Here is a 23,581-nt window from a genome sequence, read left to right on the forward strand (position 1 = left end):
TGAAATCATTGATTATGTTTACTTAATTTGATATCTTTTTGGTCGTTTTAACGGTTAAAGTAACAAAACGTTTAGCAGAATCAGCTTACCGTGACATCAAATCAAAAACTATTCTGCTGTCGATGAGAGGAAATCAAAACCTAAATTTGATATTGGTTTCCGATAGCAGAATAAGTACACAGTTTGATGTCATATCATTCAATTTAGTAATCTACAGCAACATGAGATCAAAATATATAATCAATCATGATGATTTATACATATTTGAAAACAAATTGTGAATCATTTTGTTGTCAAAATTAAAAATTTCTATATGCTCTCATTATGTTTTCAGACTTTGATAGGATATGTAGCCTACAGATATTTGGCCGAGAATCTTATTTGGTCGAACAGTTCCTTTGGCTAAAAAAAATCGAGAACTTGTCCTTCGGCTGAAATAGTCGTTTGGTAGAAAGGGCAATTTGGTCAAAATGGACATTCGGTCGAAAGTGTCGTTCGGCTGAATTGGTCATTTAGGATAATTTCACGACAATAACGGGAGAATCTTTTGAATTTCACTTAAAATAATTGATGTACTTCCTCAGAAATTCTTCAAATTTTTCCAGAGTATTCATTTGAAAATTATCTTCAGATTTTCCACGGGAACTACTTTCACGTTTCGAGAACTCTTTGTAATTACCAAGGCAAATTGTTTGGGATTTACATGAGAATCTATACAGAGTTTTTACGGGAAGTTGTTCCAAATGTCTACTGGAAAATATTCGGAATATTCACGGAAAGTTCCTATTGAGTCTCTGTTGAGTATTCTTTAAAATTCACACAGAAAATTTTGACTAGTGAAAGAGATGCTTTAACGTTGACTTCCCCAATCTAAATTAATCAAGCCGGTTAGTTTCTTATTCTTTATTAGAGTGATTTTTTTTTCGCAGGGAGAAGGCATAGCCAACTTTAAAACATCGGAAAAATGCTCGGAGTTTTTGAAGATTGTTTCTGGTTTCTTCGAAAATTCTTTCTACTTTCGATTAAAAATTCTTGGTAAGTTTCACTCCATTCCAATAAGACCGAAAGTGACAGACGGCTGAGCTGGTAATTTGGCCGAAAAAGCCGTTTGGCCTAGCAGGTCGTCTGGCCGAAACCATCGTTGCCCAAAAATGCCATTTAGCAGAAATAGTTTTTTGACAGAATGGGTCATTTGGCCAAAAATGTCATTTGGCCAAACGGGGTCATACGGCCAAATTTCAATGACTGAACCTCGTACTGAACGGGTAATATGGTCAGAAATGGCCACTTGTTTGGAGAAATGGTCTTTTTGACAATTGACCATTGAACAAAATTTCGTGCCTCTCTATTTTTAGGTCAATACTAGACTTTAGGCCAAAAGACATCTAGCCAGGTACCATTTAGCAAAACAGAAACTGTTAACAGATCAAAACTGGTTTGACCGAAAGCGATGTACAGCCAAAAGGAAAATTTGGACGGACTTGTAAAAAGTTGTTTAACCTAACAGGTCATTTAGCTGAAAATGCCGTTCGGGTGAAAAAGTCGTTTGACCGAATATACATCATTTGACCAAAAATGCCATTTGGTAAAAAATGGCATTTGTCAGAAAGAGTCATTTGGCCCTTAAATGTCCTTTCTGCAACCTTCTTTAAAAAGTGTCGTTCGGCTGAATTGGTCATTTTGCCAAAGAAGACGTTTATCCGAATTGGTCATTTGACAGAAAATGCTGGTCGGCCGGAAAGGTTGTTTTGCAGAAAGGGCATTTTCTGGCCAAATTACCATTCCTACCAAACACTTTTCAACGTAAATGTCATTAGGCCAAACGGATGGATATTATGGACTAAATTACCCATTCAGTTATTGGCATTTGGCCATAAGACCTGTTGGCCTAAACGATATTTTCGGACAAGTGACCGATTCTGTCAAACGACCATATCGGCCAATCGGCATTTTTGGGTTGATGACCTATTCGGCAAAACGACCTGTTAGGGACAACGACTTTTTCGGCCAAACTACCAGTTCGGACATACGGCTTTCGGCCAATGGAATTTCCCAAGAATTTCTTACGGACAATACACTAGTCGTTCGATAACTGTAACATGACGCATTCTAGACGTCAAACAATTGTCAGACGTCGTCAAAATAGAAGTGCATCTGATTATTCTCCGCTATGCAGTGATCATCGACTTTGACATAGTTTTGAAGCTCAGCTGTTCGATAACTGCAAAACTGAAGTATCTTTCGAAATACAGTTAAAAGCATTGCAGTTAAATGACTGGCAGTTATCGAACGTCTACTGTACAAAGAATTTCCCGTAGAATTCCAAGAATTTTGAACAATTTTTCGTTGAATCGTTTTGAACAATCCTCCGCGGAAATTCTAAAGAAGTTTCCGTTAAACTTACGGAGAACGCATCAAGGATCTTGCTTTTTCAGTCTATGGGCCAGATCCTTAATGCAACAATTTTTCCAGTCCTTAATTAATAACACTTACGGAGAATTTCTCCTGAACATTCCAGAGATTTTTTCTCGAAAACTCCTTAGAGTTTCCCGCGGAAATTCTTAAGAATTAACTGTTTTATCGTTGGCCATGCCAAACAAGCCGTCTTTATTATTCTAGATTGAGAAAGCCAACGGTAAAACACCCATTCAACCAGCCGCACTCTACTACAATTATCAATAATGTTCTGTACAAATTTGGAAGAATACTCAATAGAAACTCAACAAGACCTTTTCATAAATTTCCGAAGTTTTTCCTGTAGAAGTAAAAGAACTTTTTTTTGTAAAAATTCTGAAGTTTCTCATGTAAATTGTAACAAATTTTTTGCTGAAATTCCAAACAATTTTATTTGGGAATTCAAAAGAGCTTCTCTTGGTAATTCCAAAGATTTCTCGAAACTTCAAACAATCCGAAAATATTTTCCAAATTTTGGTTTTCCTCTAGATTTTTCATGCGAAAATAAAAAAAATCTTTAAAAATATGCCGAAAAAATGCAAAAAAAATCTTAGAAAAACGTAATGAAAAAAATCGCCACGCCGATTCACGCCGCCGCCGCCGCCGGGTAAAATGGCTTTCGGCGTGACGCCGAAAACGCCGCCGCCGCCGGTCAAAATTCTGACAAACGCCGCCGCCGCCGAATATCGGACCGGCGCACACCTCTAACTACAAATTATTTCGATTTGTTGTTGTTTTCTGGAATAATATAAGGGCAATGACGGCTTTGGCAGGTTTTGTTCTATTATTGGCAGGGGGTTTTTTATGACTGATTATGCTCAAATTTGGCCCAAACATTCTTTGCATATCAAAGAATATTGTGACCAAATTTCATAAAATTCGGTCGACAAAAACCCCCCCGCCAATAATTAGGCTTTCAGCGATCGTGTACGTACACGCACGTTTCACTCACACTTTTACTCGGTTTGTTTGCAACCACGAGCAGCTGTCACGCCAAAATCAAATGGGATTGTTTGCAACCACGAACCTGCGTTCGTGTTGGTGAGAAATATCGGTGAGACCCTAATAGAACAAAACCTGCCAAAGCCGTCTGTTCCCCTAATAAAAAATATAAGTGTAATTTTATGTTTGAGAAAATATATATGAGAAAAATATTTATGAAATCCAAAATCCTTGATTCAAATCCAGATTACTGGTTGAAATAAACAACAATTATATTCGTTTCAAACCTATTTTACAGCGTGATATGTGATGAAATTCTTTAAATAATTATAAAAATTACAAAATGATTTGTATTTGAGAATAATTTTGAGCAGCGGGTTAGACTTTTGATTATCTACATTGTAGATATTTATTTGATTGTTCGTGATAAAAAATGTTTTTCTCGAATTGAACCCGGAAAATGTACTATTTTTGATGTATTGAATTTCTAATCTCGTGCAATAAATAATTTTTAAAAACAAATCAGCTTGTAATTTTTAAAATTATTTTGAATTCCGTTGGCTATACCTTGCCGTATTAAATTTTAGTGATTCTACTTTTTCTCTGATGACAGCATATAGGGTAACGGTACCAATAGTGGAGGTATTAGTAGATCCACAAAAGAAAATATTTTTTAAAAATTGATAATTATGAGGAATTTACTGCTTTATTATCCTAGTCAACAGATAAACTAATAAATTTGCTAACAAAAATGAGATAGATGTCATTTAACATCAACAATTACCAAATATTGCTTGCACCACTATGGGTACACTGTTCCTTTAGTGGCGGTAAAAAAAAATTTTGGTTCCCATAGTGGTGCTATCCATTGGTTTCTTATGAGACTCGCCACTATTGGTACAGTTGCACCACTATAGGTGCAAGGGAGTCAATTTTGTTAAGGAAAATCATTGTTTTCAATAGTTTATTAAGCGAAATCTTAAGATAAGTTGCATTTAACAGGATATTTAAAGCACGATGCCATCAACTGAAACCATCGTAAAGTGCATAAATACAGTAATATCCCGATTTTATCACCCCCTGGTGAATTTTGGGGTGATAAAACAGGGTATGTGACAAAATCGGTAAAAAAAATATTTTAAATTTTTCATTCCATTTCACAAATGCATTGGAAAGGCAAAATGCGTGAACGGTACCAGTTTTTTCTTGTCGAAAATGCTTATAGAATCCTTCCCAGGTACTCAGAAGTCATTCATAATGAACTACTAGAGGTGAAAGTTATTTCATGGAAATCAACGTTGTTTGCAGTATTATTTAAGAAAACAAAAAGAAGGACTAAAATTTTCAAAAAATGTGGGGTGACAAAACCGGGTCGAAAACGTGACAAAATCTGGTCGAAAACGTGATAAAATCGGGTGTAGACAAAATCGGGTCAATACTGACTGTATGATAAATCTCATTTAAACCCCACTACCTCCACTATTGGTGCTACCTCCACTAAGGGTATGATTACCCTACACTGACAAAAATCCAATCATATCCATTATGTGTGGCACACATATATTTTGACTATAGCATTTACCACATAACGGCTATGTGAATTCGCATAGCATATATGTGGAAACACACATAACCATTATTACCTAATAACCTTTATGTGGATTCTCCTATAGCGGGTGGTTATTAACGCACACATAAAATTTATTTGGAAATTTCTTTAGATTTTTGCCATTAAAAATGTGTGGATTTTTATTAGTGTATCCAGTTCTCCTAGCCCATTTTGGTAAAAATATGGATATTTATTGGCCTTACACGGATAACTTCGTAAACTCATTAATGAGTAAAAATTTAACCATTATTGGATCTTGTATTGAGCTGTCAGAAAATGTGGAAAATTTGACAACTTGAAGTGGGTGAAAAAACACCCATTTTGAGAATGTTGACCGACTTTAAAAACGTTTATTTGTAAACACATAAATGGGTGAAAAAAGTCTTGTAAGTTTTCGGATCAAATTTAGCTGCTAGTGCCGTTTTGCGGCGGTGCACAAATTTAAAGGATCTTTGTGATCTAACTATACATGGGAACCACGAACAATATATACAAGTTTAAACGTAAGTAATTCAAATATTTTTTAACTGAATATCAATAATCTCTATTATGTTTTTTGATTTATCAGGATTGAAAAAGATGGAAGTGCACCTTCAACCAAACCACGACGAGGGATGCCTGGATCCTGGACTTAAAAAAACATTGTATTTATAAACCCATGTTAAAAGAACGTATGAAATAAATAAATAAGCTTGAACACTTTATTTGTTGTACTCGACTATTCTTTAAAACTGCAAGAAATCCCATTTTTATTATTTTCCATTCTAGCTCCATTCGCAAAAATGAGAGTTTTTTACCCATTTTCAACAAAAACCAGTTTTTATAAATAGGTAAAAATGCAACATTTTTTGACATATATTGCGTTTACTCATTTATGAGTAAAACGTGGTTTACTCATAAAATGAAAAGATCCACTTATTCCCCAAAATGGGTGAAAATTTACCCTTTAATGAGTTTACGAGGTTATCCGCGTAGGGAAGATCCATTAATTACGTAACGCAAAAATTGCTCATTTTCAACCTCCACCCCTATGTCACACTTTTTGTATGAAACATCTAAAATTGTTGAATGGATCGTTACACTTCGCTCAACCCCCCTCCCCCCAGTAAGCGTTACGTACTTTTTGGACGCTCCCTTATTCAGCAAAACCTCAGTTTGAATAAATACATTGAATAGAGTATCGTTAACATAATGCCATATAAATATCATATGATAATACTGCGAACATTACTTTAGGTTTGCCTAAATACTATTGAACAAAAATATTGGTAATCTATCTTTTGTTTAAAATGGGTTCGAAAATACCCATTAATGGGTACTTGTATGCTACCGTGTAAAAGACCGGAAGTAATCATGTCAAGACAAAATTTTCAAAACGACTTATCTGCTTTTGTAAACAAAGATTCAATCGACGGTTTGACGAATCTAATAACTCTTCTACGCAAACCAACACCATCAATAGGTAGGTGAAGGTTTCCGCTTCCTGTTAATGGTGTTGGTTTGCGTGGGAGAGCTATCAGATTCGTCAAATCGTCGTTTGAATCTTTGTTTACAAAAGCAGATAAGTCGTTTTGAAAATTTTGTCTTGATGTGGCCAGCCACCATCTTTATCATATCAGGGAATCAGTTTTGAAGAAAAACTCTTGCATGCTATACGGAATCCATAAAATTTTTGTTTACAAAATAAATTCGCTAAAATTGCAATCTGTTTTGATGTGAATTTAAAACTTACCGCTCCAGCCACTGAAGAATGCAAGCGTAATGGAATGCATGACCACAAGGCGCAACATGGATATCAACGGATGATTCAAAAATATCCGTACAAATAGTACACGAGAAGTTCATATTGCCACTCCAATCACATTGGTTAAATCACAATAAAAATTTTATTTTTGGAAGAACGGACTAATTATTTTCTGTTTTGTTTCTGAATTCTATATAAAAATATTTTAAACACGCTAATGACGCTAAAACGCTCGATGACGCTGCATCTGCATGGTCGAACAACTCTCCACAACACTCACTCAGCCGCAGGGTGGCCAGATAATATTTTAATAATCGGTAGCTCTACTAGTAAAAATCGGTAGATTAACTGCTACGCTCATTTGAATCTACTCAAAAGTGAGTCGTAACTCGTAATCAATTTAGAATCTTGATGCACGGACAGATAAACCAACCTAAAATTGGAGATCAATTTACGCACTGATTAGAATAAGGCTTGCTGACGTTAATCATCTTTCTCTTGCACGCGCACGAAGGGGATAGGATTTGTTTTCATCGGGAAACGCTTCCGAAGCGTTTCCCTATGAAAACAAATCCTATCCGTTTTGTGCGCGTACAAGAGAAAGGAGATCAAACGTCAGCAAGCTCTATATTAATAGGCCTTTTCACGAATCAGCTGATTTTGCCGTTATTGGCAGTGGCTGATTTTCCACATACCGCTTCCACATCTAGGCGCTAATCGTATATGCGCGAATAGCCAGCATGAGTTAACCGCCAGAAATTTGTATGGCGAAAGACATCTAACGCGGGTTTTATCAAAATTAGGAACTTTTCATGAAAAACTATTTTGTACCGGTTATGACGGATGGTGTCCGCTACTACGTCTGCCAAATATTTTTTCGATTAAAGCTATCAGTACACTGTTTGTCATAATGACAAATATTTGTCAAGTCAGCCTGATATCCATCTCGATTTCTGGCCAGTCTCATAGATATCCGGATAAACTTGACAAATATTTGTCATCATGACAAACAGTGTACTGAGGGCTTAATTTTGAGAAATCGAACCTTAGATGCCTTTCGCCATACTGATTTCAGGAAGTTACCTAGTGTGCCACTGTAAGCACGCTCAAAGCAGGCAATTCATTGGAGGCCGTACACATATTACGTAAGCACTAATAGGGTGAGGGGGGGTCTGTCAATATCTTACGCGCCATATAAATAAAAAATCTTTTGTATGGAAAAAATCTTACATGGGAGGAGGGGCGGTCGAAAAACCCAGAAAAATTGCTTACGTAATAAGTGTAGGCCTCTTGAAAGTATTCTATAAAATAGCTTCGGATTTGCACGGTCTGATCAGCGATTTTAAACAAGTTCAGTCTCGGCAATGTCACATAAAAAGGCCTATCACAAAAAAAATACCCAAATTTGGATAGTTTTCTCTTTGATTCCCACACGGGAGAAATAAACTACCCAAACTCCTCTAATCCAGCACTTTTTCATTGCAAAAGAAACACCGATCAGTGCAAGGATCAGTGTAAGAAAATTTTCACTACGTTTTCTACCAATTTCCGGACGGAATCTACTTTATGCGGAGACGTGATCATTCGTGGAAGCACCATAACATTTTCTCCGGCAAAAACTTCCCCAACAAAGCACTTTTTTTTATCGAAAAACAAACCCCGATCAATTAAAGAAAATTTTCACCTCGTTTTTACAATTCTCCCGACGGAATCCACTTTCACTGGACACTTTCGCGGAAAATCGACCGGATTTAGTTTGCGGATGTTTGAAACCTCACCACACGCGCACATCGCTTTGCACTTGGCTTTGCATATATTAAATACATAAAATCTGAGGCGCAGCCAGCGAAAGTTATGAGAGGGATTTTAATCAATTTTTAGTTGACCGTTCCTTGGTGTTGAAGTGGGCTGATTCGCTGGTTCTTTGAAGCTGAAGCGCGAGACTGGAAAAAACTACTTTTCAACGACGACGATTGCCAGTCTTTTGTTGCAAGTCGCGACCACGAACCCGACTATTTCGAGCTAATTATTATTATCGGCACGCATTGAACTCGCGTTTGAACATACTTTTCCGACACAATTCGCGACTGTTTGAATAATAGTTTGTACACGAGAACTTAATTTTAAAAAGATAATGATTTCGCCGACGCGACGACATGTGTTTTCTCGCAAGTACTAAGGTCTGGGGCATCGGTGGAGAAATAATAAAAACAATATCAACAAGGCTCAAACGCTTCGATCAAACGTTTGTTTTTTTTTCTCAATTTTCAGCCACTCACTAGTGCCTAACGAATGCCTCACGACTCACATTTTGTTTGCTGGGCAATAGTGAATTCAAATCACCCAACCTCGAACATCCCTACAGGAAGCCAAAATTGAGTAAATGGGGTCGAAGTAGTTTGCCTTTACTCCCATGTTAAAAAAGTACCTACCGGAAAATTTATTTACCCAACTGGAGGTTTAATTCACTCAATTTTGAGTTCAAGCAATAAACTTAAAATTCGCTTCCCGTATTGAATTATTGGCTTCGTTATAGATTGTTTCGTCGACCAGAGTCTATTATATATAGAGTTACGCAAAGAGTGAAGCCAAATCTACCTATTGAACTGTCAAACCGTCTACCTATCGAGCAAAGTAAACAAATGCTTGTTGGTAAGTCGGAAGTATTTGTGGTGATAGCGATTAAGTTAAAAATAAATAAAATAAATTAAAGTCGAACAAGTATTTAAATGTACTGAAAAAGCTTAAAAAGAAGTACAAGGCACTTATTATAAATCCTTGCATATCACAAATTCTTTAACATGTGATGTAAGCAAGCTTTGAAAGCTCAGTGCATATTGCTGGCAATTCGCCAAAAAGTAGGCAATTATATTACACCTAATGAACGTGAAGGCATTCATGGTAAAATATGGCAACAAGGTATGAATGGCACGAATGGAGTGTTAACCCATCACTACCGGACCATGTCTCATATGTCTATAGATATGAGTAAAATGGTAGAGACAATTGGAATTTTTGGCCGATGTGTTTAGGCGCATCAACGGTGAGACCTGCAGCTGGGCGGAGACTACCGTAGCGTAGTGCCCATTCCTGGACCAGGACCTACAGGAGTAGGTCCGAGCAGCGGTGGACCTATAGGAATAGGTCCGTGTTCCCGGTGGCAGTAGTAGGCAGCGGGTAAGCGGGTGGCACCGCCCCCTGCTGGTCGAAATGCCGCCGGAGGAAGCAGTTCCCGATGACAATCAAGTCAGAGAGCGGGTAGAACTGCTCTCTACTTTGATTGTCGTTCGGAGGTAGCGGCAATCGCTCCGATTAGGAGCGGTGGTTGAATCGGTCACGACAGTATTGTTATCGCTTAATGATTATTATGGCGAATTAAAACGCATTAATTGAAATGTATTAGATTTGTTCTAGAATCAGCTTCAAAAAACTTCAATACACCCCCCAATAAAGTAGCAACAAGAAACTCACGTGTTTGCACTCTGTGGGTGACTTGGATATCGAATTAAAAATAGCTTTAACAGTGAACACTCTCGTGAAGTTACTTTAAGGGTTGAACAAAAATGAAAGTTGCAAACAGAATAACAAGAAGATCATTCAGAATAAGTGTAAGAAGATCCTCTTTGCGCAACTCGTCGACGTCGTCGACCTTTTGTTTTTGGCAACAGAAGGAAGAGTGGATGAAAGAGAAGAGAAAAAATAACTCAAAAGTAAGGTAAAAAAACTCAACGCTGGGTACTTTTTTCTTCCGTGCATGATTTTTGTCAAAACTACACGGTTAGGAAAAAGTTCCTAATATTAGGTACTTTTCACTCAAATCGGTAAATCAAATCAAGTAAAATTTTCCTTGAAATCAAGTAAAATTAACTTAATATTAAGTGAAATCAGTGGCATAGCCACGGGGGGGGTTGACATACTCCCCCCAGAGACAAAATTTTTAGATGAAATTAAAAAAAAAAAGTTAAGAAACCCCCCCCCCCAGACCAATTTTCTGGCTACGCCACTGAGTCAAATATATACCGTGGACCCCCGGTAATATGACCGCTTTTAATCTGAACACTTTTTAATTTGAACCCCGTTCGTTTGAACATGGTTCAAATTAAAAATGGTTCAAACGTCATTTAACACGAGGAATCGAGAAAAGAAAAATGGAACATCGTGAAACGGAATGCAGAATCAAAACAAACCAGCCAAGAGAGCAGCCAGAAACCAGTTCTTCTGATGCAAATAGAGTAACCAGAAGTTCAAATTAAAAATGAACCCCGTTAATTTGAATGAGGTACCGTTCAAATTATCGGGGGCCCACGGTACTTAATTTTGAATAGAAACTAATCAAAAGTTAGGTAATTTTTTTGTAAACATGAGATTACTCAACGTTGGGTTCCCAGATGCAAAAGAAAAAAAAATCCAAAAGTATCCAGTATTCCATCCATTCAAATTTACTGCATCATCTCCCTCCGACGTGCTATCAAATTCGCTATTTACGATTGAGTTTTGCACTTTGAAGAAAGATTATTTCGGATAGTCGGATCAACCTTCTTTTGCATAAAATGGTGGCTTTTGTATAAAATAAATGAAGACTATCGGTGAACGTCGCTCGGACAGACAGATGCCGAAAGATAATGATTTGTAATATGAAGAAACTTCGTCTTGAGTCGGGTTTCTGTTGTCATTCCTTGCAACAATACGCATCTTAGATAAACAACACCTCATGACCAAATTCAGAATCTAGCGAGAAAATTTCATAGGATTCTTGGAATTTGTCATCCTCCGAACCGTCCGTTGTCTGCGAAATTTCGATCAAAATGACTCGCACGCGCCCAAAAGCAGCTTTCTTATATCTAATGAAGTAATTCCATTAGCCCCACCCCTTCATTAATCGTTATGAATGCACATTATATTTACACCCATATCAGATCACAAAGGGGCGGGGCTAACGGGCCTAATTTATTAAATACAAGAAAGCTGCTGTTCAGCGCGCGCGAGCCATTTTGATCGGGATTCCACAGAGAGCGGTTCGATATTCGATGCAGCGGAGCGGACACAGCAGCACGAAGGAGTGGGTGGCAGTGTGGCAATGCTGAAAATTTATTTCAAATTTTGGAGGCTTAGCGAAAAATCATCAAGTGGCGGTCGGACAGTTTCAACGCAAGGTGCCGACAAGATTTTGGATGCAGTTAGTTATTGGAAAGGCGCATTGGGGAAATAAAATTGGTTCTTCTCAGGACCAACATTTTATGGAAAGAAAGAGTTAATTGCGAAAATGGACTGTTTCGGTGGCATCGGGTTTGGCGTGGTAGCTTGGTTGCTGTTAGTGATTCCATCCATTCAAATTTACTTAATCATCTCCCTCCAACGAGCTATCAAATTCGCTATTTACGATTGATTTTTGTACTTTGAAGAAAGATTATTTCGTATAGTCGGATCATCCTTCTTTTGTATAAAATAGTGGCTTTCGTATAACATCAATGAAGACGCCACCTCAGTGGAAACTTTCTACAGCAACCACCCATCGGTGAACGTCGCTCGGACAGACAGATGCCAAGAGATAATGATTTGTAATATGAAGAAACTTCGTCTTGAGTAAAATTTCTGTTAAATAAAGTTAACAACAAGAGTTGAAGCTCATCTATCAAATGTTTACCGAAGCAGCAGAAAGGGACTTCAGCATCCACTAGAAATAACCGGAATTCAGAGATTCCCATCGAAAACTTAAGCAAACGGCTCTTAAGGCTGCCTTACACCTCGGGAAAATTTTCCGCCGGATTTTGGTCCCCGTGCATTTTAAATGGGGCCGGGATTTTGATTTTCCGTGCCCAAATCCCGAAAACATCGCATATGCAAAAATACATGGCGAAAAAAATCCGCGGACCAAATTCCCGAGGTGTAAGGTAGCCTTAAGCGAAGACATGTGTTGGAATTCGTCTACCACTCGCGCACCGGCAACGTTGGTGAAAGATTGCAGGCACCACCCTCCCTTGCTAACCACGTTGGACATTGGACCTCAGCTGTACTTCACTGAATTATCGGACAACATTTCGTACGACTTTGGCAAGGCTAATGTTGACGACATGAACGACTTTCTTCAAAACATCGATTGGAGTACAGTTCTTCACAACAAAGATGCTAATTGAGCTGCCTCGACAATGTGCAGCATATTGCTCTATGCAGTCGATCAATATGTACCATTGAGGCGTACCCGTGAACCTGAAAAACCAGCATGGTCAAACTTCAACCTGCGCTGCTTGAAAAGAGTGAAACGGGCAGCACTCAGAAAGCATAGCAGGTACCGCACTGATGAAACGCGAATCGCTTATGTAACAGCCAACGAAGAGTATTCCCGACTTAACGATCAGTTGTATTATGCATATCTAGCTCAGATGCAAAGACGTCTTCGATCGGACCCTAAACATTTCTGGCGTTACGTTACAATCAGGCCTCCCGACTTCTATGACGAATGGCGAACTAGAGGCAGACTCTGTATCGGAAATCGCCAACCTGTTCCGGTCTCATTTCAGCAGTGTATTCACCAACGAGCCACTCAATGCATTGGACGTAGAAGCTGCTGTTTCAAAATGTACCTCAAAACACAAACCATGCTCTTCGGATTTCCGTTACCCCTGATATGGTGATCTCAGCGCTGAAGGATCTGAAAACATCTACAGGTTGCGGGCCAGATTGCATAACAACATACTGAAACGATGCGCATCGCATATACATTGGCTACTCCGTTCGCGGTAGTATTCAACCTATCCTTATCTACCAGTGTATTTCCCGAATGCTGGAAGGACTCTTTTGTGTTTCCGGTCTATAAAAAAGGGTGTAGACGAACAGTTTCTAACTACCGGGCAATTGTTGCCTTATGTGCCTCTACCAAACTATTTGAGAAAATCGTTTTGGAGTATCTCGCTCAGACTTTGAAGCAGTATATATCACCTGACCAACAAGGTTTCATGCCGAAGCGTTCAACATCTACCAATCTTGCTTGTTTTACATCATTCATCATACGATCGATTGGAAAAGGTCACCAAGTGGATGCAATATATACGGATTTGTCTGCAGCCTTTCATAAGATGAACCATGAAATCGCCCTAGCAAAGTTTGACAAGTTAGGAATCAAAGTCAACTTGCTGCATTGGTTACGGTCTTACATCACTGGTCACGATATATCCATTAAAATAGAAAGTCATATTTCAACGCCATTCCCAGTTACCTCCGGAGTACCTCAAGGCAGCAATCTTGGATCATTCTTTTTATTATTATTATTATTATCTTTATTAGTGAGGTTTTCGGCCCTGGGCCGGTTCACCTCGCACCTTGGACCATTCATGTTCCTTCTGTATATGAATGATATCAACTTTAGCTTGAAGTGCTTCAAGCTATCAAATGCCGATGACCTCAAGCTCTATTGCCTCATAAAACAAGCAACATGCCGAGTTCTTGCAGGAGCAACTGACCACATTCGCTAACTGAAAAAAAAAATTAATGGAATTTTTTTCTAATTATTTTTTATATAGATTTTTTTCAAACTGCATCGTTATTGTATTTTCATATTTAAAATGGAACACAATTTTATACTTTCTTCGAGCGGGATTCGAACTTGCGCTCTTGCCACCCGACGCTGTAGTTGTCATCGCCCTTACCATGGTACTCTCATGAGTGGGCAGCTGGCCCATAAAAGAGAGATGGTAGTGGGAATAATTTTGCCCAACATAAACATTACGCCACTTCAGGAACATTGAAACTTAATCTTAACTTAATCATTGCACTTAACGAAAAACAACATCGTGCATTCAAAATGCTGTTATAATACTATGCCTCTCTTGATTGCTTTGAGACTGCTTATTTAGAACAGCCAGGTTTTCGAAATGCTTATACATAGCATGGAGCATATTCAATGCCAGTATAATGCTACTATAGTGCTTTTTTAATGCTTATTGGTTACCTGGGTAAATCGAACGACTTTCCTTCTGATTCTAGCATTTCCATATATCTATATTATCTATATTATAATTGTTTTTACCAGGTAAATATTTCTAAAAGGGAGTTCCATCTTAACTCGATCAACTGAGTTCAATTCGAGGATAGATCAAACCGCGTCATCCAAACAATAACGTGCTACAACTTTCACCCTGCCATTTGTCAAAGATTTTAGCCAAATGACCACGCTTAATATGCCTGTATCCTCTGCTCATCAGTGGGCAATCATCCGTGTAATTGACCATCAACATTCATAATTCCTTCATGGGATATCCCAACCAACGCATCATTTCCCTCCAGCTCGTGTGCGGCAGGCAAGGCTGTTCGACGAGATACACACGCTCGATGACCCCGATATTGATCGGTTGCTTATAAAACATCGTACCGTGCGCGCACGTCGAACACAAGCATTCTGCGGCGCAATCAATATATCGCCGCCACCCGGAGAAGAATTGTCCATTCCGACCCGCCGCCGCCGCCGATAATGCAGATCATTATCAATCGATTCACGTTGCTTTCGCTTTCCGTGAATTCAGCGGCAAGTACCGAAAACGATTAGCGAAAAAACCTGTCCGCGTCATTTATGCTCATCTTTACTTTCGATTGGAAATTTATCGGGTTAATTTTTTGCTCAGGTTCAGAAGATTAAGCAACGGAGCCGACTTATGGACCCTATGGTATATACAACACAAAGGTAATATCTTTGAGACACTCGCAGAACTAATGGCTGTTTGTAACGATGGATGGCGTGTACGAAGAGCAAAAAGTACGAGAACCGTCCGGGCGAAATATTGGCAGCTATTTGTTTGCGAATTAAAACACGGCGGTGGGTCTCGTCGTCCGGATGTAAGAGGTACCCGCGAGGCATCTCACGGGGGTCTCAGTGGCGATGGTCGTTGTTGAGCTGGAGACCCACATGCATGCGTTTCCTGCACCGGCCTAGGCGCCACTCGGTAATCGAGGGAATGGTGAAAAATCGTATTTACATTAATGGCAAGTTCTACGTCGTCTTAAAGTACAATGATACGCCGGCACCGTCACCGCTCATGTCAACCGATGATCGATGACAACCAGCAAACGGTTGTTTGTGACTGTGCTCAGAGCTTTGCGCGACGTCATTTGTCTACAGTTTGAATCAAGTCTCACTCCGCTGTTCTAAACCAGTTCCCATAAAGCAAAACTCCTAGACCGACGCGACGCCGATAAACATAGTGGCTAAATTCCTTCGGGGCGTACAGGAAACTTTACATCACTTCTGTAGAGAACTGTTGGTTGGTTGGCGAATTGCGCTCCCCTTACCAGTCCGCTGTTTTATGTTGCATGGTGACAAATGCGATACGAGCCAAGAGCGAACATATGTGTTGTTACTATCTCATTAATAAAGGTGCCTTGGTGGTATTGTAGAGGAAAGAAACTTGATGTAAGTGGAGTAAATTAGTCAAAGTTGAAGGATTCGGTTTCATGATTCATAGACATAATCCAATTGTCAGACAAGCTGCGTGTATCCGATTAGCTTTTAGTTATTTTATAGATGTACGTGAAGCAAGTGCCAGTCTAATCTGGCTGTCATGTAATCTACTTAGAACATTTCTTTTAAGCTACATTCAAATTTATAGATAAGTCTTTGATGTTTATTTCTTTTAGGAATTTCAAAAGAATTTTTCGTGGAATTCCAAAAAAAGAAATCTCCAAAATTTGAAATTCGTTTAGCAGACATAAGGTTTCGACTTCATGACGAAGTCGCGATGCCAGACAGTCGCAGTCGCAGTCGCCCAGTGGCATCGGCAATCGTACCGCGTTTTGGGGTAACCTATAAGTCAGCATGAGCGAAATTATAAGTTAGATATGCGATATTTATTTTTGTAAGTATTAAATTGGCATTGATTGAAATTTATTTCTAATCTTATCAAGATTTTGTTTTATCTGCGTTGGACTATGTCTGTGTTTCTATACCGGGGTACACTGCGACTTAAAAACCGTTACAAAAATATGATAGACTTTGATTGGTAATATCTCCACCGTTCATCGACTGATTTTCAATATTTTTGTACCATTCGATCAAGGAAGAGTCAACGCCCTATGTAGTCTTCTGTAAATATTGATTTTTAGATGTTTATCATCGATAATTGTGCAGGCACAGGCATCAAAACTGAGCAACTTGCTGGTTTGGCCACAATACTCAGTTCCAACAAGATTTTGCGGAGAGTGCACACAGCCGCATTGCCATGAATACACCGCCCAACAAACTATTCAAGCCTGCTTGCTTTAAGAAGGCGATTTTTTTAAAATATAAGCGCTTTACCAATCTTTAATTTTTGTTGGACGGTAGCACCAGCGTTTGAATCCAAAGGAGAATGAAAAAATCTTTAACTCATCATGCCTGTATAGGGTAGAAGCACTATATTTTTTTCCACCCTAAACGTACGTTTATCTCTAGAATTGACGCAAAAGGCAAACAAATTTAATTATTGGAGAGGTTTCGGTATTATTGTGTAAAACTGGCTCCTCTCTAGCAAATCTGATTTTATAATGACGATAAGTTATTGTTAATACATATAAATATACCGCTTAATTAGCAACTATCCTGATTTAATTATCGCCACACATTTTTTATTTTTGCCACCCCCATGATCTAGTTTTCGTCACCCCTTGCTTGTCCTCTTGGAATGGTGGTTTGAACGGATATTCAATTCACTGACGCCCTGAGCTTAGGCAACACGTATTGCGCGTTTAGAAAATCTGATGGCTGTTGAAGGTGGCAAAAATTAACTCAGGTTTAAATTTCAGAACTGTGAAAGGAATTTCGCCAGTGGCGATAATTGAAATCACTAAATTTGATGTGCTAAAATTTAAACTAAATTAATTTAACTAAATTAAGACAAAAACATGAACTTTTATATAATAAACCGTTAGTGATCACATTTTATGAATAGTTTTTATGATTGTGTTTGTATGTTGGTCATAATTTTAAAGGTTTGATCATTTTTCCGTCATTTGTTTATTTTGGCCTGTTCTTCAAACGGACAAGGATTGCCATGGTATAGAGACAACAATTTTTAGATGTATTTTGTTTAAAATAACAATTTTTTATTTAACGTATGCATGCTTACTATAGCTGTATGATTGTTTAATACAGTTAGATAAAAATATTGCACTAGAGCGTTATAAAAACTACTAGTTTTACCAAGGTGGCGAAATATAGTACATCTACCCTACTCCATGAAAAATTTCTTTTAAAAAGCTCCAATTGCGGGGGGCACCGGTTCTGATGATGAACTTGTTTTACACAGCTGTGCGAAAAAATATGATCCCCAAGAGAAAAATAAGCGAGAAAAAAGCGTTTTATCGAACCCCTTCGACTTCGATAGGGGTCGCTTATCCAAATCAGTTTTTTTTAAACTTGTATGCAAGTGCGATAGACTTGTTTTCATGGTTTGTTATGATTGTAAGAGGTTTTGCCTCTCTTTCATCGTTGTTCGTTATCTATTGAGAGCGATTTCTGCGTCGCGATGGAATTATCATCAGTATTGGTTGTGGCTTTCCAGTGATTGCTGATGAGAATTCAAGCTCAACGATTAAGTCTGTTGCAGTTTAGTGGGATATCATCATATGATCGGCCGGCAGTAACACTCAAGTGATATTTCTACTTTGTGCGCATGAATAAATTATTTGGAATGTAGCCCCCGTAACGCTGGGTAGACACCTTTGCGTGGTGTGTTACGGTGTAAGATCTACCACGGTCACATTGTCAGCTACAGGCAAATCCTGACCCAACGAATCTTCTTCTTCTTATTGGCATTACATCCCCACACTGGGACAGAGCCGCCTCGCAGCTTAGTGTTCATTAAGCACTTCCACAGTTATTAACTGCGAGGTTTCTAAGCCAGGTTACCATTTTTGCATTCGTATCATGAGGCTAGCACGATGATACTTTTATGCCCAGGGAAGTCGATACAATTTCCAATCCGAAAATTTCCTAGACCGGCACCGGGAATCGAACCCAGCCACCCTCAGCATGGTCTTGCTTTGTGGCCGCGCGTCTTACCGCACGGCTAAGGAGGGACCCAACGAATACCATCCCCAATATCCAACTCCGTGGTACTTCTGAGTGTGTCGCTGAGTCGGGGGCCTCTCGTTAAGTAAGTACTACATCAACACTTCCTTCCTCTCCCAAGTTACGGTGAAGATGGGCGTGGCTAGGAGTACTAATCCTCATGCTTTTGTGATGTTTTTCATAGATTGAAATCAAGAACCACACCCACCTTGATTTCTGATAGCAATCTGGATAAGGATTTCAAAAGAAAAACATGAGTATCACTAGTGCCCAATCTACGAAGTACTATGCAATGCTATGAAAAATAATTGGAATGTAATGTAAAGCCCTCAGGTCATTTTGGATGCAAAACGATCGCCCAATTATGGAAGAGTTTAGTTCGGTTTTGTGCGCGTGCGGGAGAGCAAATTAATTTGAAGGTAAAGCCTAAAGTTGGCGTTTGATCTTGTTTTATCTTGGACGTATAACGATCGCGCAACCAGATAAGAGTTTATGACTCATATTCCGAACACTGGCGTTATAGCACCCTGAAATTAAAACTTTTACCAGTTTTTCGCATTGAGAATCAAGAACACAAAGGAATTCAAGATCCTATGGAGAAAATAACACGAATAAAGCCAAAATGGTAATTTAAACGCGAGTGTTCGGAATATTAGTCATGTTCGGAATTTGAGCCAAAACGATATATTGGACGCGGAACGATCGCGCGATCAACGAAGAGTTTTGTTCTGCTTTGTGCAGGTAAGTAAATTAATTAGAATGTTAAGCCCTTAATTCGAGTTTGCCCGTGTTTTACATTGGACGCAGGACGATCGCGCGCAGGGTTTGCAGAAATCGCTCTCAATAGATTACGAACAACGATAAAAGAAAGGCAAAAACTGTTCCGAATCATAACAAGCCATTATAACAAATTTATCAAACTTGTATACAAATGCGAAGGTGAGGTGATCCAAAGGTGGCGGCACCACTACGAAGAGCACCTGAATGGCGATATGGCAGACAACGGTGGCGGTATGGTAATGAACCTAGGAGCACGCGCGCAGGACATGCGACTTCCGGCTCCGAATCTCCAGGAAATCCAGGAGGAGATCGGCCGGCTGAAAAACAACAAAGCCCCTGGAGTTGACCAACTACCAGGAGAGCTGTTTAAACACGGTGGTGAGGTACTGGCTAGAGCGCTGCACTGGGTGATTACCAAGGTTTGGGAGGATGAGGTTCTGCCGCAGGAGTGGATGGAAGGTGTCGTGTGTCCCATCTACAAAAAGGGCGATAAGCTGGATTGTAGCAACTACCGCGCAATCACATTGCTGAACGCCGCCTACAAGGTACTCTCCCAAATGTTATGCCGCCGACTAACACCAATTGCAAGAGAGTTCGTGGGGCAGTACCAGGCTGGATTTATGGGTGAACGCTCTACCACAGACCAGGTGTTCGCCATACGTCAGGTATTGCAGAAATGCCGTGAATACAACGTAGTTTACGAGTTTCTATCGGTGGTGACGAAATCGAGGTGGTTGAAGAATTCGTGTACTTGGGCTCACTGGTGACCGCCGATAACGATACCAGCAGAGAAATTCGGAGGCGCATAGTGGCTGGAAATCGTACGTACTTTGGACTCCGTAAGACGCTCCGATCGAATAGAGTTCGCCGCCGTACCAAACTGACTATCTACAAAACGCTTATAAGACCGGTAGTTCTCTACGGACACGAGACCTGGACGATGCTCGTGGAGAACCAACGCGCACTGGGAGTTTTTGAAAGGAAAGTGTTGCGTACCATCTATGGTGGGGTGCAGATGGCGGACGGTACGTGGAGGAGGCGAATGAACCACGAGTTGCATCAGCTGTTGGGAGAACCATCCATCGTTCACACCGCGAAAATCGAAAAACTGCGGTGGGCCGGGCACGTAGTCAGTATGTCGGACAGAAATCCGGTGAAAATGGTTCTCGACAACGATCCGACGGGAACAAGAAGGCGAGGTGCACAGCGGGCAAGGTGGATCGATCAGGTGGAGGACGATTTGCGTACCCTCCGCAGACTGCGTGGTTGGCGAAGTGCAGCCTTGGACCGAGCTGAATGGAGAAGACTTTTATGTGCAGCACAGGCCACTCCGGCCTTAGCCTGATAATAAATAAATAAATACAAATGCGAAAAAACAGAATCGGATAGGCAGCCCCCAAAGAGAAGTGATGATTTTAGCTAATTTTGTGTTGAAAACCGCACAGCAGTGTAGAACAAATTGAAATGCATCATCAGAACCAGTGCTCCCCGCGTTTGGAGCTTTTTAAAAGAAAATTATCATGAGGTATAGCTTCCCGAATTAGTTCTTTATCATGACAGCTTGCGAGAAAAGTTTCTCACGGTATGCTACATATCGTACATATAGGGTTTCTCACCCCATTCCCGGCCTAACATGCGCACGACTGCATTATTTAATTGATATTTATGACTAGGGGCAACTTTTCTGAATTTTGTGGGCCGTGTAATATTGCGATGGGGTTCACCTCTGCTTCAAAAATAGTTATTCTTGCTAAACACCGCTTGAAAAAGCTTTAATTTGATTTAAATTAACATGGTGCAGCACTCATTTCAGTCATAGGCGATTGCTTATCCGGCATACCCCAAATCTCCTCGGCATACGCAATATTTTACTTAATCTGTCAACATCTTACTCTCATTCTCTCTCTCGGTACGGTAGAAAATGCGACGTAAACAAAAATATGCACGTTCCACGACAACAAGATGCCAGATGGTATTATTCATAATCATTTTTATTTGGTTGAGAAGATTTATTTACTCATCAAAATTTATCCAACACTTAAAAACAATATCTTTTCCACCTTTTGAAATCGAGAGAGTTATATATAACATGATAGCTTCAACGTATTAGACAGTTTTCCTATTAACGATGAAGGATTATCTTCATACTAAAATAAGACTTATGGCCTTTTGGCAGCACTGTACAGCTAGAAGTTCTTGGGCCGAGGTGATGTTTTGTTCGGTTTGAAGATACATTTTTAAATGTATTCCAATATGTTTATGTTTACGAACAATTACAAAAGATTAAAGTGCGTGAGTTTAGCATTATTGTGTGGTGATAAACAGCCTGAAGCAATTGTTGTATCGAGCACTGTGACGATTTTCAGGTAGGTGTTTATTTGATGATACCGTTTTGTAAAAGTGGAAAGAATCACTTCGGCTCAGTGGTGTTGCAACGAAGAGCAAAAGTTTGAAATCTACATTTTTATTTTCTATAATTGGATCGATTAGGAGTGAAATAAATGGTTGAAAAATATTGAGTATTGTGCGAGATAAATAGGAGACTTTTTTAAAATGATCAATCATAAACCTACGGCTACTTAACAGTATATATCATTAGCTTTCTGTACAGTGAGCCGGGGGGTCCATAGGCCCAAGTAGTGATTTACCCTACATGTATACAGAGATAATAAGTGAGAAACTTTTTCATTCTCTTTTGGATTCAATCGCTGATCGCGCGATTATAGAAGAGTTTGATTCTTTGATTCTGTTTGTATCTTCTGTTGTTTCTTTGATTCTGCGATGTAGTTCTACGTTACCTTTGCGTACAACCTGACTGGGCTGCACCTCAACCGACCTTAAATTTAACAATCAGATTTTTTTTTGTTTTTTCCTTTCTCGTATACTAAGTATACGTAAAGAATATAAGATCGCTCTAAAAACAAACTTTTTATAAAATACCCGGAGACCCATAGTGTTATCTACCGATCAACTCAGTTCGACGAAATGAGGTGATGTCTGTGTGTATGTGTGTGTATGTCTGTGCGCACCCACCCAAAAACATGAGGCAAAAGTGTCACTCATTTTTCAGGAACTTATCCTTAACCGATTTGCTTGCAACAAGCATTCGACGCAGAAACCTGTCCCATTGTTTCTTAATAAAAATTGGCCAGATCGGAAATTATTGCCAAAACACATTTCTCTACAAAAAAAAGTTGAAAAATTTGTCACTCATTTTCAGGCACTTATCTTTAATCACAGATAACAGATGTTGAGGCTGGCATCCCATACGTGTGTAAACATCCACAACCGTTAATTCAAATGTATTTTAAATTGGGATCGCGTTTGGCAATCGATTGGAGATGGCGCAAGGATCATTGTTTTTGAAAACGCAGCCCGATTGCGGCTGTCAAATGCATTGGCTGCGTTCGAAGGTTGTAATTCAGCTGCATCCTTAGGTACTGCCGCAATCAGTTGAGTAGATGGCAGTAGTGGGCCAACGTATATCAATTCAAAAGTTTACACAGGATTTTCAATAAAATTTGTTCTAGCTTCAATGTCTGTTATCTGTGCTTTAATCGATTTGCTTGCAACAGGTTGCATTCGACGCATACGAACGAAACTTGGGTCTATTTTTCAAAATTTCGTTAGAATAAAAAGTCGGAATGAAACAAAATAACAAAATTAAATTTCTCCTTCATTAAATTCCGCGGAACTTCGTGTCGAATTACCTAAAACATTTTTTTTTATCAAATGCCGCTAACCCTTATATTTGTAATTGATTAAACAATGAAAAATTTCCTGTTCAGCACTCACACACCTTGTCTGATATATGCGAATATTACACAAAGCAGAACTGTTTCATTTGTATCAACTTCGATTTACCACCTTTATTGAGGTTCTGTTTATTCTGATAACACATTTACGAGATAATTTATTTATTGCTCATCCATCTCGGTTAAACAACAAAACATGTTCACTTCAATCGAGCGCCATTTCCATCCTCCAGTATTACAAATCCCATCAATAATGTGCTCTT

General features: G+C 39.2%; 1 protein-coding gene across 3 annotated transcripts in view; it reads right to left on the reverse strand.

Annotated features, from left to right (window-relative positions):
• The window catches only part of LOC134225134 (semaphorin-5A), a 659,484-nt gene that overhangs the window by 165,016 nt on the left and 470,887 nt on the right, over positions 1-23,581 (reverse strand). Inside the window, exon 1 of one of the 3 annotated variants that reach the window (XM_062704956.1) lies at positions 6,738-7,013. The exons of the other annotated variants lie outside the window; for them this stretch is intronic. Within the exon in view, the coding sequence (XP_062560940.1) occupies positions 6,738-6,850 (113 nt within the window). The 5' untranslated portion in view covers positions 6,851-7,013. Of the gene's footprint in view, positions 1-6,737; positions 7,014-23,581 lie in introns of those variants that run through there. 3 annotated transcript variants of the gene reach the window in all.

The sequence above is a fragment of the Armigeres subalbatus genome, chromosome 3 (genome assembly GCF_024139115.2).
Source record: "Armigeres subalbatus isolate Guangzhou_Male chromosome 3, GZ_Asu_2, whole genome shotgun sequence".
Lineage (NCBI taxonomy): Eukaryota > Metazoa > Arthropoda > Insecta > Diptera > Culicidae > Armigeres > Armigeres subalbatus.